The sequence below is a fragment of the Maylandia zebra genome, linkage group LG23 (genome assembly GCF_041146795.1).
Source record: "Maylandia zebra isolate NMK-2024a linkage group LG23, Mzebra_GT3a, whole genome shotgun sequence".
Taxonomy (NCBI): domain Eukaryota; kingdom Metazoa; phylum Chordata; class Actinopteri; order Cichliformes; family Cichlidae; genus Maylandia; species Maylandia zebra.
In genome coordinates, this window is record NC_135188.1 from 49,165,331 (window position 1) to 49,181,298 (window position 15,968).

Consider the following 15,968-nt stretch of genomic DNA (forward strand, 5'->3'; position numbering starts at 1 on the left):
GGGACCCTCTGGGGCCAGTCTTGTGTCTTGCAGATTGATAGCCCCTCCACTCCCTGGTTCGACCTTCATGTTTTATAGATGCACGGGGTGTGACGGGGCAAGCTGTAGTGTTTTAAAGAAGTATCCGCACACCCTGACAAAAGGGGATCATACCTGTACATGTGGAATATATCATGGAGCAAAGAGAGAGTCTCTCACTCAGAGAACCAAGGTTACAATGTAGCCATAATTCACTGAGAATAGGAAAAGCGGGGTGGGTGGACACTTCTTATTGTTTTAAAGTTTTTATTCAGCTCTTTTTAAGTAAAAACATTGCTCTTCTCCAGAGTTAGCCGATGAACAAACAAGAGCACAAGCAAAGGTTGTACTGATCGCAGCACACATTTTTCACACTGCAGATTGACTTCACCCTATTCCTGCTCAAGCAAAAAGCAAGCATAACACAGGAGTCCAAAATATCCCATAGTTGTTCAGCTGGTGTGACATCTGGTGACTGTGAAGAGCCTTGGATTATATTCATCTCCACCAAAACCTTCAGTGGTCACTGATGCTCTAGATCAGGGGTGTCGAACTCCAGTCCTCAAGGGCTGGTGTCCAGAGGCTACATCCACACGTACACGGGTATTTTTGAAAACGGAGATTTTCCGTTTTTGTTTTTGCACATGTGCACACGTGCAGTTTTGAAAAAATATTTCCATCCACATGTAAATGCTAAAAACGAAATGTTGGCCAATCAGAAGTCTAGAAGCCTGGGAGGGAAAGACTAAACAGGGTTTTGTACCCTCACAAAACCGAAAAGTTTTTGTTTTCCTGAAAAGGCAGATAATTTTGTGTTACTTTTCAGGTGCCTTCAACATTTCAAATGTTAATAACTAAAGACAGTATTTTGGTTGGTGTAGACTCACAACTAGGAATAAACAAAATGCATACAGCACACATAAATGTACTTTTTTTTAAAAACTAAATTTATTCAAAGCGACGTTGGGATTTGTGTTGTGACAGCGACTGTGTTGAAAGGTCACCAACATGTAGCCACACATCTGAAAGCATATTGATTTGCTCTCCTGATATTTAGACTGCGGTATTGATATTTTAACCTTTGCCTATAAGCCACGTCCGAAGTTCACTCAGACGCCTCTGTCTTTCTAAACGGAGGGACAGTAACTGCGCATGTATATGTGTGTAAAAACTGCAGATAGTCAGATTAACAGTAACAGTATTTTGTCTCTATAAATTCATCTCATGTAAACAATAACATCGCGCACAGCGTCACGCCAAAAAAGGCGCACACCTTTGACGTTCCATGACAAACGGAGTTTTCCTCGTCCGCACGTAAACGCAAAAATGGAGTTTTTGAAAATCAGGAGTTTTTAAAAATCTCCATTTTCAGTGACTGAAAACACAGTTTACGTGTGGATGAAAGGTGCAAACGCATAGAAAAATCTGCGTTTTCAAAAATACCCGTGTACGTGTGGACGTTCCTTGGTAATGAACTAATCGTGTGATTCAGGTGTGTTGACCCAGGGTGAGATCTAAAACCTGCAGGACACCGGCCTTCGAGGCCTGGGGTTCGACACCCCTGGTCTATGCTGATCTACTGATCTATGCTCCTGTGACATCTCAATTTCCCTCTGGGATTACAGTTTTTGCCCACTGCTTGAACACATTTTGCAAAACCCCGCTCGCTGTGCCAAAACTGTACACACAAGTACACATGACACAACACTGGGAAATATACCATTCACATCTGTGCCAAATTGGAACTCTACTCCCAAAACCTAAACTCTGCTGTCAAAACCTAACATTCCTTTGTCAAAATGTAACTCTGTTGCCAAAATGACACATACCTGCACCATATGCAAACACTCACAGATCAGGGGGAACACACTAGTCTGCTGTACATAAAACACTGCAGTCCTTGATTCCCATTGTTTATTCAGAAGGCACATTTACAGGGGACACATTTCCAAACAACCATAAATGCAAATAGACCTACTCAATACTGCACATTGCAGTACCATGAATACAGGTAAAGCAAATAAAACAACAACAACACAATAGTACTGCAATAGAAAAAACACTATACTGTAAACACAAAAAACCATGACAATTGTGCATAAGTGGGCTCATGGATCCCGCCGTCTGTTGGGGTCTGGCCACAGGACCTCATCAACATCGCAAGCAATGTCCTCTCCCGCTAGGCACCGGGGTAAATATCCTCTTGCTCTCCCTCCATCCATGCTTGCAAAGTTCTTGGAATGGCTACGCTGAGGGCTTTTTGTAGTTGGCTAATTGGTGTTCGGTTTTGCAAGTAGGTGCCTTCAGGTGTGTATTTGAGTGGTTGCAATTACCCGATGTGTTTTGTATTTTGGATACATGTGTTTTCCGAATGGGACCCTGAGATTTCATTTTGTGAGCAAAGTGTCTTATGTATGAAATAGAGTGTAGCATGCAGGACCATGTGTGTTGCATGAGGGAGTAGGTGTGTTGCATAATTGGTACTGGGGTGCAAAGCAGCGCTTTTGTTTAAGGTAGGGGTACATGTGTTTGAGGTATGGTAACAACAGCTTCACGTTGTGTTACTTTAGTCTAAGCATGGGTTTATAGTGTTCAAGCAACGGGCAAAAACTGTAATAAAGTCCCTCTGATTCTGAAGTTTGAATATAGCTGAGCTTTTGCTGGCAAAAGTTGAGGTTTGGAAAGAGAAAATCTGACAGGCCGGATGTGGTTGGCAGGAAGACGAATGGGGCTGGACAGCGTCAACACGTTAACGAGCTAACTGCGCTAACGCACTAGTTCCCACCCATGTAACTGAGCATTGCGTGGCACATCCAACATACTGTTTTACTTTAGTCCATGACACGTTTACCTTCAGGGTCATAAGTCACATGAAGACCAAAATAGTTCCAAACGCCAGATCTGAATGAGGGTGGGGGAGGTTCAATTTGCCATGTTGCAACCAGAGCTTAGCTTCTGTCTGGCTAGCTCGCCCTGCGCTCAGTGAATCTGCGTTCGACTACTCCGCCTAGGCTGCACTGTCGAGCGCAGATCCACTGAGCGCTCAACACAGACAGCATCGTCAGAAGGAAAGTTGATAACATAAATTAAAAATTCTGTATTGTTCGATACGTATGTGTACCGAACCGAAAGCTCTGTATCGAACGGTTCAATATCGATACGAATATCGTTGCACCCCTAGTTAATACTGTCCATATGTATATAGTGCTGCAGAACTGTGGATAACATAACAAACGTCATGTTTGGGGGTCCTAAAGGCACTGCACATCACCCCCAAAACACCAACAACGGTGAAGTTTGGATCATCATAGTGTGGGGCTGTTTTTCAGAATATGGCACTGGCACACTTCATATAACTATAGCAGGGATAAATGGAAAAATGTACCAAGACATTCTTGCCAAAAATATGCTGCCATCTACCAGGACCATGAAATGAACGTGAACGTTTCAGGAAGACAACGATTCCAAGCACACTGCCAAGGAAACTCTCAATTGGTTTCAGAGAAAAAAATAAAGCCTCTAGAATGGCCCAGCCAGTCACCTGACCTGAATCCAAGCCCTTGAGCCCTTTAGTAAGTCAGAGTCAGAGTTGTGGTTCCACAAGTGCTTAGAGGGCAGTTGTACTGAGATTTTTCTCCTTCCTTTTCTTTTAAAATACACCTCAAACTTCTGTGCTGCTGTATCTTTATAGTGTGGCTAGTATATGTTGATAACCTTCGGAACTATTGTGAGGCTCCATGCTACAGATTTGATCAATCAAATAATTGACTGTTATTTCCTCAGAATTCTGGAGAAAAAAAAAAGATGTCCCCACTTTTTCTTTTTCCAGCGGCCAATCATCTTTTGTACCATGCTCCGCCACTGCTGGAGGGGGAAAATGACCTATTGGAGTGAATGGAGATGCCGCAACTCTCCCATTCAACGGCTCTGGAAAGATCTAAAGCTCAGAGTTCACTGAACCTTTGGGAGTAGAAGACTGATTGTGTGGCCAAAGTCACACCTGAGCAATGGGACTAGCTTCTCCATACAGGAGGCGCCTTGAAGCTGTCATCACCAAAAAAGGCTTTGGTACAAAATATTAAATGAATCTCACTAAGTGTGTGCAATAATCTTTTTCCTGTGTCGTATTTTCATTTTTACACATAACTTCATTGTGGACATCTATGGTTGGATTTCTTTGTACGTGTGGATTTGATTGGTTATTACTGGCATCTGGTGAAAAGTTCATGCCAACACCTTTACAAAAATATTTACTTAGCGAATGTGGTGATGTGTTCAATACTAATCTTACCTGCTGGGGCTTAATTAATGGATGTGTGCACGTGAGTTAACTGGAGGAACCACATTAGCCAGTATGATGCCAATTTAGCATTGGCGCCTTCTGAAAACATTTCAACACGTTTGAGAACTTGTTATTACAGAGCATTAACATTTGGGTTATTTTGTTTTTTGTTGTATTTTTGGGGTATTAGCAATTGGAGGGAAAAAATCAATTTAATCCACATTGAAGTACAGTTTCACCATCTCATCATCTTAGTGTTAAACTGACACTGGAAGTGTCAGTTTAGTTACAAGTAAGTTATTTACTTGGGCAGCACAGTGGTGCAGTGGTTTGCACTGTTGCCTCACAAGAAGGGCCTGAGTTCAATTCCACCATCAAGCCAGGGATTTTCTGTGTGGAGTTTGCATGTTCTCCTTGTGTTTGCATGGTCTTCTCTCCGGGGAATCTGGTTTCCTCCCACAATCCGGTAAGGATACCGGATACCATACCATCCAATATGGTATGGTATGGTATCCAAAGAAGCACAGTTAGTGGGGTTAGGTTAAATTGCCCATAAGTGTGAGCATGAATCTCAGTGTGTTAGCTCTGCGACAGGCTGGTGACCTGTCCATGGTATACCCTGCCTCTTGCCCTAAGACAGCTGGGACAGGCTCCAGCCCCCTGAGACCCTGAATTGGATAAGAGGAGGAGAATGGATGGAGTGGATCTTTTAGCACATGAACACAGTGGGATAATAAGAAAGATAAGACCAACTGAAGCTTTGTTCAGAAGCTTGGGCACAAGGAAAAAAACATATAGACTTTGGTGAGTTGGTTGAATTTGTACAAAATGAAATGCCTGGTAATGGACAAGGACATGGATGGTTACACTCTCGTGCAATAAACAGGATGTATGTATCACAAAACACGATAAGATGGCCGATCAGTTTGTTTTACTAACTCATCTACACAAGACGCAGCAGCCGTGGCAGTTTGTCCTGCAACAACAACTGTAATCTCCACACTTTGACTTTCTTATGGAAATAGTATTTCACTTTTTTCGTTGTTTTTTTAATTATTGTAAGTAGTACTTACAGTTTTTTACAGACGCTAGGACACATTTCTCAATACTTAGGTCACTTTTGCAAAACTCCTCACACAGTGAGCACAACAGAAGTCTATGTGGGCTAAACTGAGGACCAGTTATCATTGTTTTGGCACAAAATGCATTCAATGACTACATCTCTCAAATTTCATGAATTATCTTCTCACTCAGACACAACAACTGCCAAAAATCTTTGTACGTACAGGACATTTTGCATGTGCTTACATACTGTTTTCAAAACTGTTAAACTTATGGCCAAAACAATAACACAATGCAAAACTTGAAAAGACAGCAAAATCCAACAGCAATATTTTATTGAAACATATTTTAAATCTAAAAATGCAGTTTAACCAGCCACAGCTGATTCTCATTGTAGATGAACATCTGCACAGATGTTACTCCTTCAATTTTTCAACTCCTTCAATTCTGGCAGCCAGAAGATTCTTTCCTAGGTGTGTTGCCCTAGATGACATAAGATGTGATGTGGATGAGAACCTGTGGCCAAATGGAGAAGACCGAGTAGATTAGCATTACTATTGTATGTGTATCAGTGGATGGTGTGTATACAAATTCTTGTATTTTGGGATTACTTAGTGCAAAAAAATAAAAATACATAAACAAATATTAACGAATTCTGCATGATGTCTGATTCATTCCAGTAACATATATTGAAATTATAAACAGAGATGTGTCCTTGTTTTACACAGGAAACACTGTGTAACATGTTGTTAGTGTTTTTTAGGTCATTGTTTTGTGGGTGACAAAGTGTGTTTGTCGGCTGTCAACCTTTGCTAGTGTTCTGGAAGAATGAGTTTATTTGAGACCTGAATGAAGTGTTTTGGTAGTTGTAGTGCATTTTGAATGTGAAATGAACTGCTTTGCCAAGCTGACGGTCAGTTAGGAGGATTGTGTGAAGAGTTTTGCAAAAGTGACCTAAGTATTGTGACATGTGTCCTAGCGGCTGTAAAAAACTGTAATCTTGAAATTTCGACATTTCTCAAAATGATCATTTTTAAAAATATATTTTTTATATTACGTTATATGTGTCGTAATGTGGAGGCTGACAGGCAGGAGAAAATAAAGGGGGGGAGTAGAGAACATGATAAAAGGATGGAGCAAAGTGTGTGTGTGTGTGTGTGTGTGTGTGTGTGTGTGTGTGTGTGTGTGTGTGTGTGTGTGTGTGAGAGAGACAGTGTGTGAGAGTGTGTGTAAGTGTGTGTGTGTGTGTGTGTGTGTGTGTGTGTGTGTGTGTGTGTGTGTGTGTGAGACAGTGTGTGAGAGTGTGTGTAAGTGTAAGTGTGTGTGTGTGTGTGTGTGTGTGTGAGACAGTGTGTGAGAGTGTGTGTAAGTGTGTGTGTGTGTGTGTGTGTGTGTGTGTGTGTGTGTGTGTGTGTGTGTGTGTGTGAGAGACAGTGTGTGAGAGTGTGTGTAAGTGTGTGTGTGTGTGTGTGTGAGACAGTGTGTGTGTGTGTGTGTGTGTGTGTGTGTGTGAGAGAGACAGTGTGTGAGAGTGTGTGTAAGTGTGTGTGTGTGTGTGTGTGTGTGTGTAAGTGTGTGTGTGTGTGTGTGTGTGTGAGACAGTGTGTGTGTGTGTGTGTGTGTGTGTGTGTGTGTGTGTGTGTGTGTGTGTGTGAGAGACAGTGTGTGAGAGTGTGTGTAAGTGTGTGTGTGTGTGTGTGTGTGAGACAGTGTGTGTGTGTGTGTGTGTGTGTGTGTGTGTGTATGTGTATGTGTGTGTGTGTGAGACAGTGTGTGTAAGTGTAAGTGTGTGTGTGTGTGTGTGTGTGTGTGTGTGTGTGTGTGTGTGTGAGACAGTGTGTGAGAGTGTGTGTAAGTGTATGTGTGTGTGTGTGTGTGTGTGTGTGTGTGTGTGTGTGTGTGTGTGTGTGTGTGTGAGAGTGTGTGTGTGTGTGTGTGTGTGAGAGTGTGTATGTGTGTGTGTGTGTGAGAGAAAGAGAGAGAGAGAGAGAGAGAGAGAAAGAGGCATAGTGAGTAATGAACTTCATTATGAGGGTGGGGAGCTGCAGTAACGCCCCCCAGAAACCAGAGGCAGGCAGAGATGGATCCAGGAGATCTTGGCCATCCACAGCCTCCAAGAGTACCGAAGACCTAAGGCCACACATCTCAGCAAATACTGTGCAGCCATCCCAGAAAGAGAAGGCCGGAGGCCCCTTACTGGTGGTGGTCAGAGGGCCAGTGTGGCTGTGGCTACAATGTAGCTGCCATCACCAGTGTGTGAAAAGGTGTGTGAATGGGTGAATGACTGAATGTAGTGTAAAGCGCTTTGCGGTCCTTAGGGACTGAGTAAAGCACTATACAAATGCAGGCCATTTACCATTTTACCATTTACTGGCAGTAAGATACATATTAACTCATTCACTGCCATTGACGTCTATAGCCGTCAATGGCAGTGAATGAGTCAATGGGTTTAACTCATTCACTGCCAATGGCTGGCAGTGAATGAGTTAAGTAGTTCTATTTACTATCATTTTGATCTTCAGATCAATTTCCTGACCTTGAGGGAGAAGTCCCAATTCAAATGTGACAGGTTATTTCTAATAATATCACCCTTGTTAGAATCAGAGTTTCTAAGTTATACCGCATTTTGTCAATTTTTAACCAAAAAGTCATTAAGCTGACCTTGAAGATCTTTGTGTACTTGAGCAAAATGTAAAGGATGAATGTACTCTATCTATATTACTCTATTCTACATGCCTACAACGTTTATTAGAATTCAGCTAAAACCTTTCATGCCATTGTGTTTACAGAATGATCACACACATATGCAAATGCTACCAAAACATTACCTCATTTCTAGTAATAACTAAGAAGCCGGCACGGCAGGTGCTGCTTGAGACATGTTTCTGCAGGCTCCAGCAGTTGGTAGGTTTGAAATTATGATGGCTCACTGTTTCACAGCAAATAATTATACAGGTTAATGTATAGTGCATCTCTTAGGCTGATTGCATGCAGGACCTGAAGAGTAATAAGATGTCCTTTGTTAATTTCATACATGTATGATATTCTTTTACTGTTACAGTTTTTGCCCGTTGCTTGAACACTATAAACCCATGCTTAGACTAAAGTAACACAACTTGAAGCTTTTGTTACCATACCTCAAACACATGTACCCATACCTTAAACAAAAGTGCTGCTTTGCACTCTGGTTGCAATTATGCAACACACTTACTCCTTTATGCAACACACATGGTCCTGCATACTACACTCTATTTCATACATAAGACACTTCGTTCAAAAATGAAATTTCAGGGTGCCATTTGGAAAACACATGTATCCAAAATACAAAACACATCGGGTAATTGCAACCACTCAAATATACACCTGAAGGCACTTACTTGCAAAACTGAACACCAATTAGCCAACCACAAAAAGCCCTCAGTTTAGCCAATTCAAGAACTTTGCAAGCATGGATGGAGGGAGAGCAAGAGGAAGAGGAGGAGGTCGTCAAAGAGGCCATGCACGGACCCATATTTCTGATGATATAAGAGCAACTTTGGTGGACCATGTCATCAACCACGGCCTGACTATGAGGGAAGCTGGGCAGAGAGTCCACCCACATCTAAGCCGCTTCACAGTGGCATCTGTAATAAGAAAATTCCGACTAGAAAACAGGTCTGTCTTCACCTCACTGCCTTCTACTCTACTCAGATGGTTTTCATAGTACTGTTCTACAGTTACCATATCAAGTGTGCAGGGTATTGCAGGGTGCTAATGCTCCTTTTGCAGCCAAAGTGGTAGTTTCTGTGAAACATAGCATGATTACTTATATTGAAGTACAGTGTTGTACAGTGGATGATACAGTATATACAGTGAAGTACTGTAAGAAAAATAAGCAAACCGATGACAATATGTGGTTGTATTTCTCTAGAATGACTCGAAGACCTTCTGGGGGAGGACGCCAACGCCTGTTCACACAACGGCAGGAACTCGCCGTTGTGGACCTAGTGAGGGCAGACAATGCCATCCGTCTCCACCAGCTACGAAAGCAAATACTTGCAGACAGGCAAGTGTTCAACAACATAGACCATGTGAGCATCACCACCATCAGATGCATCTTGGGAAAACACAGCATCACCATGAAGCAGCTCTACAGAGTCCCATTTGAGAGGAACAGTGACAGGGTCAAAGGACTTCGAGCTGAATATGTACCAATATGCCTTCTGAATGAACAATGGAAATCAAAGACTGCAGTGCTTTATATAAAGTAGACTAGTGTGTCCCCCCTGCTCTGTAAGTGTTTACATATGATGCAAGTATGTGTCATTTTGTCAACAGAGTTACATTTTGACAAAGGAATGTTAGGTTTTGATAGCAGAGTTTAGGTTTTGAGAGTAGAGTTTCAATTTGGTGCAGATGTGAATGGTATATTTCCCAGTGTTGTGTCATGTGTACTTGTGTTTAGGGTTTTGGCACAATGAGCAAAGTTTTGCAAAATGTGTTCAGGCAACGGGCAAAAACTGTAATAGCTTTGTCTGCTTGTTAAAGCTCGGGGTCCGGTACCTGTCTTCATCACCACGCCCTGACTCATGACTCACACATGATTGGTTAACGTCTCGGAACTAATTCGTTTTATTCGTTAACCGATTGTTCGTCAACATCCAGTTTCCGTGCCAGGTCACTTCCAGTAAGACAGCACGTTCAAGACGTTGACTAATATAACATAGAAAATATTTGCATTTTTTCAGACTTTGCACATATACCGCTTCTTTAACGTGCAGATGTAAAACGACAATGATGAAGGAAAACTCGGATCTCGCTCACGTTCTCGTTTTATCCAGTAAACCGGTTCGTTTTCTTTTCTTCTGAAAGTCCTAACCGGAAATTACTTGAAAAGCGACCGGAATCTCTTCCTGGTCGATGTGGACAGAAAGAAGAAATTCAGGGTGAGGTCTGTTGTTGTAGTTGCGATAATAATGGGGAGAATTACTGACGATATGTCGGGAGAGGCCCGTGGTTTATGCAGGACTGCGTTGTGCGGCGTATGAAGCCCACTTTCATTATGCTTGAACAGATGTGCAGCGCTGCATTCTCCATGGACACTGTGTTAGCCGCTAACGCTACAGACTAGTGCACCTGTGACCGGCTTCTTTGTGTCATTTCAATCTGCGGTTATTTTCCCCATTGACTGTTAGTTAACTCAGCTTATTAAGGTGAACTTTAGGAGGTTTTTTGCAATCATCCAGGGCGGCAAGCCCCAGTCACTGGTATCCGACGTGCTGTGCAAGGTTGACGAAGAAGTCCGTCTCCAGAAATGCGTGGTGTTCGCTCAGTTTGCCCCTGGCTGGATGTTTATAGATCCACATAGTCCCAGAATAGTTCCGAAAGTCAGCGATGGCGTCATCCAAAGCAAAGGTCGGAGTCAACAGTGAGACAAACGCCCTTAAAGACAGTAAAAGCAACGCGAGCAGCTCAGCTGAGGACGCCTCACCACATAACCGCACATATTGCCTTGATGACCTGGAGACTGTCGCCACAGTCGGTGAGTTGACCACAACATTTGATTTGTCCGTAACTGTTCGGGTGTCTTATCTTAGGCTTAGGCGGGGTGTTCCCCAGAGGTGTTTGACGCCAGAAAACCTTTTTTAAAATTGATGAGTTTTCATATTTGAGATCTTTTCCTTAAAAACATAAAGCTGGAGCTGGTCACACCTGGACCAGGTGCTGATGGTGTGCAGGGTGAGAGTTTTACAGTCTGTGCTGATTGGTTTCTATGATCGTAACATGTTGTTCTAAGGAAGCAGAAGCTTTGCTGGAGTGTTCAGTGATTTCCTGTTATTGGCAGTCGTTGCCAACTGAAAGGTTCTCTGCTGTGAAACAATCGGATCTGTTCTGTTTCCTCATTAAAATGATCCCTCAGTTGGTCTGAACTGTGAGCGTGCAGTGTGTCACTCTTACTCACACGTTCACTCTTCTGCGTTTTCATTCAGTGTCCAGTGTGTGGCTGTTTGGAGTCATCGACTGTGCTGTGCTCAGGTCTGATAGACCGAATCCTGACTTTGATTCATTCCCATAGAAACTGTTGGAATTGAAGGTTCTGGTCTGAATGAATCTTCTACCGTTTCTTTATCTGTACTTTTCCCAGTAGTGTAAGCTCACTACTGCTGCTGCTGCTGCCCGTCACCCCTCCCAGGGTACGCGCCACCAAACTTTTAAGCTTACCTTTTTTTTTTTTTCATTTAAATACTCATATTGGTTGTATCAGCAGCAAAAACCACATATTCAAACAGAACAAACACCATTTTTACATATTTACATCATGGACAATAGTTACCAAAGCAGAGTACTGTACAGTTATTAAAATTAGAGTACAGATAAGTGGCAAGCCCAGGCTGTAGTGTGCAAACAGAGCCGGATACTGAAAGGTGCAGTTACAGCGCTGATGTAAACCTCTGTTTGTTGGGAGCAGTTCTGATTGTGCAGTCTGACAGCTGCAGGGAGGAAGGACCTGCAGAAACGCTCCTTCATGCATCGAGGATGCAGCAGTCTGTCACTGAAGCAGCTCTGCAGCAACATCTACATGCATGGGCTGGGAGACTCTGTCCATCAGAGATGTTATTTTGGCCAGAGTCCTTCTGTCTCCCACCACCTGCACTGGGTCCAGGGTGCATCCCAGAACAGAGCTGGCCTTCCTGATGACTTTATCCATATAATATGGGTTCCATAGGTCAGATTATTAGGTGCGCTCAGACTTGATATGGTACAAAAAAGTAAGAGGCATTTTAAAAAAAATTAGAACAATATAAGCACCAGTGTCAATAACAACACTGTTTTTCAGCTGTGCCCCCACACACCGTGTGGTGTACATGCACACTATGCCTGACCTAAATCCAGTAGAGCAGCATGTTTTGGTCCACCTAACCTGCCCAGATTCACCTCAACGATACCCTGGTCCAGATCTGCGAGGAGACCCTGTCCCTTGTCTCATTAGGAGCGTCCCCCATGTTGTCAGACGTCCATACAGGCACATAAGGAGTATCCTGCTGCATCAGTTTATCACTTTGGTTTTTGGAGTCTCTTTGAATTTAGCTTACTGTAGTTTTTTTCCACATTTGTATCAAATGTGGCATCCATTTGTTATTAACACATTATCCATTGAGCAGCATCAGGACCCGCACCAGTGGGGGGGTGCATGGTGGGTCCTGAGGTCCTGAGTTGGAATCCACCACCTGGCCTGTTCTGCATGCGTGTTCTACCCATGTTTGCGTGGCGTCTCTCTGAGTAATCCAGCGTCCTCCAAACACATGCATTTGGTGGGGTTGGGTTAATTGATGATTTTAAACTGCCCATGGGTGTGAATGGTTGTCTGGAGTGTGCTAGGCTCCACCCCCCATGATCGCTCGGCACCATATTGTCTTTGCTGACTGAATTGAGTTGGTGAGGAAGGCTGCTGGTGTTTCTGTGTAACTGCTGGCATCCATCCCTGCCAGGGTTGCACCTCCGCGTCAGTCCAGGACTTAAAGAGAAATGTCGCACTTGTTACGGCCCTAGCAGGGCCTCCTCCTGAAGGTGCCTGTGTGGGCGTGTCCCACCACTTCTTCTGCCTGAGGTGCTACCTTTCCCTGTAACACAGCTGACTCACATCAGTAATTAAAAGTATTTAAGCCCAGGGAAAGGTGAGCTCTGGGCCAGAGTGCCATTTTGTGTGGTGTTTGCAGCTAGTGAGCTGTGTGTGTTTTGTGGTGTTTGCAGCTAGTGAGCTGTGTTTGTGGTTTCCAGCTAGTGAGCTGCGCTTTCCTTTTGACTTTGCTTTATTGACCAACGCCTGAGTTTTGTTTGTTTTTCTTAAATGGTGATAGCGGCTTGTCCGTCTCTCTTAGTTGAGCTACTTTAATAAAACTCTTTAATTTAACCCTTTTGCCTCCTTGACTCCTTTTTCTGACCTGGACACCTTTTGTTACTTCCCCCTCACCGCCTAGACCCCTCAGGGGAACGTAACAGCACTTTTTAAACACAAATAATAGTTTTATCCTTTTAATATGCAAACACTGCAAATAAGTATCTCATCCAATAATACTTCAGTCAGTATTGGGCGTCAGTGTGCTTCATCATAACTGTGTGGAGGTTACCCTTTGCTCAGGTCAGCTAGTATAAATGAATGAAGGCTCGTGGTTATCAGTAAACAATAAATATAAAGGTGTCACATCTTTCAGTAACAACTCGATTTGGTGCAGTTTGAACTGAACAGATTTGCATTTCAGTGACTACAAATGGCATCCAATTGAATAAAACTATGGGATGACACCATTTATGAATTGTTATGGAAGTGAAAAGTATTCTTCTTCTTCTTCTTCTTCTTCTTTTTAAACATAATTTCCTCTGGAAGGATTCTGATGCTGATATCTGATAGGCCAATAATGTCACCTGACCCATGTGTCATCTGGGCTGTAGAGATCAGAAAGCTGCCATGAACATGCCCAGGCAGAGGTTGGACATGTTCAGGCAGCAGGCTGCCGTGAGGACACCTCACTGTTGGCACCTGCTGTACGTGATGCCACAAGAACTCGGGCAGAAACCTTCGGACTCTTACCCAGAGGACTTACAGCCCAGCCAGCCGTGGGCTGGATTTAATAATAATAATGGATTGGATTTATATAGCGCTTTTCAAGGCACCCAAAGCGCTTTACAATGCCACTATTCATTCACTCTCACTCTCACACACTGGTGGAGGCAGCTACGGTTGTAGCCACAGCTGCCCTGGGGCAGACTGACAGAAGCCAGGCTGCCATATCGCACCATCGGCCCCTCTGGCCAACACCAGTAGGCGGTAGGTGAAGTGTCTTGCCCAAGGACACAACGACCAGGACAGAGAGGCTGGGGATCGAACCGGCGACCTTCCGGTTACAGATACGCTTCCCAACCCCCTGATCTCTCTTAAGCACTGCATTTTTTAATCAGTGTGACAAACAAATGCACGTGCCACACGTTACTTGAATTCAGAAAAGCTCGAGTCCGTTAGATATCCAATTTACAATTGTGTAAACTGGATGTGTAACTGTCTGTAGGGATGAAAGGAGCATGTCATAGAGTTTGCACTTAAAGACCAGTTTACTCAAGCTCAGCGAGTTTCATGATGTCTTATACTGATGTCACAAAAGTCCAGATGAACAGGATCAGCGCTCCTGGACTGAGCGTGCATCAAACCCATACCTTCCTGTTGCTGCTGTCACCCTGACGCTCGTCTCCACCCTCTCCACACTGATCCACCTCTCTTCTGCACTGTGCACTGCTGTGGATGTTTGCGGCATTTCACAGCTTGTTGTGTCTTTATTGTTGTACCTGTTTGCCTCTCATGCACATGCATGTTTTCTGTTTTGCTTCTACTGACATTCATCCTTCTTCTCTCCAGTGCATACCTCCACCTGTCAGGCTCTCATCTCTTTCGCTGCATATAATAATGTTGTCTGAGAACATCATAGTCCAAGCAAACTCTCATCTGCCTCGTCTGTGAATCTGTCCATCGCCAGTCCAAGGAAGAAGGGGCTCAGAGTCCCCCCGATGTCACTTCAACCCAGCCCTGATCCGTCTGTCACTCCTGCACACCTGGCTCATTCTCACAATGTCCAGCTTTCTGAGTCATTGACTGCTATGCACTCCAGACATTGGATCAGTTCCCTTAATTTACTACAGCACTCCAAACGTCTTATGAATAACTACAAGCCTAATATTAGCTGTCATGGTCAGATTAAAAGCACCTGGAAATGACAGCTTATATAATAAATATCTTTACAGCTGTGATCCCTGATGGCTCGCTGGGCCCTGTTTTAAAATCCTCTCTGATTTATTTTATAGAATTTTTCCTCCTCCTCCTTCTTCTGGTTGCATTTCCTCTCTGTATGAACTGAACATGTGTTTGTATCTCTGTGTGGTTCAAGTTGAACTTCTCATCTGCTGCCTGTGTGTGTGAGTGTCCTCCACATATGTGAGTCACCCAGTCTGTTATGGGTCTTAAAGTTCTCCTTGTTGTATAGTTGGATCAAGATCAAATGAAAAAAGTTCCCCTGGCAGAACGATTTGAGTTAGTCACTGTTTACTAAAGGGTGGAAACTGCACCCATCTGTCACCTCTGCTGTCTTTTTGAATGAAGAAACAATGTAAGGAGCCTTCAAAATGATGAATAGTCTAACATGCAGCATTTTGGTAATATGCATTAGGCTGCACACAAGCCAAAGCCTAATGAGTGCTGGGCAGGTGTGCAGCAGGGGATCGCATTCATCCGCTGTTTCTGGAAGCAACGGCATAAAAATCCTATTTGCCAACTCATTTTGTCTGATGAGAGGGATTTGGTGGCTAAAACAGACCAGCTAAAGCTCTTTATATGTGCACTTTAATTGTCATTGAAAACATAAGACAGCTCTCTGGTGCCATTAGGTGAGTCTGCTGCTGTCACATGCTGCGGTGGCCTTTGTGACCGTCACTCACAGTTTGGGGATTTGTTGATCCTGCTTTTATTTATTTATTGTAACTGGCGGTGCAGTGGGAATGTGTGCTGTTGCATACAGTACAGTTGTTTTGTCTGCTTCAGAAGCAAACAGGTAGATGAAGAGTTATGGATCAGTTTCAATTC

The 15,968-nt window shown here is 43.4% G+C and overlaps 1 protein-coding gene across 1 annotated transcript in view; it reads left to right on the forward strand.

Moving 5' to 3' along the window:
- The first annotated feature begins 10,037 nt into the window (after positions 1–10,037).
- Positions 10,038–15,968, forward strand: part of prkx (protein kinase X-linked) — a 35,902-nt gene continuing 29,971 nt past the window's right edge. Inside the window, exon 1 of the mRNA XM_004564117.5 lies at positions 10,038–10,883. Coding sequence (XP_004564174.1) covers positions 10,736–10,883 — 148 coding nt within the window. The 5' untranslated portion in view covers positions 10,038–10,735. The remainder of the gene's footprint in view (positions 10,884–15,968) is intronic.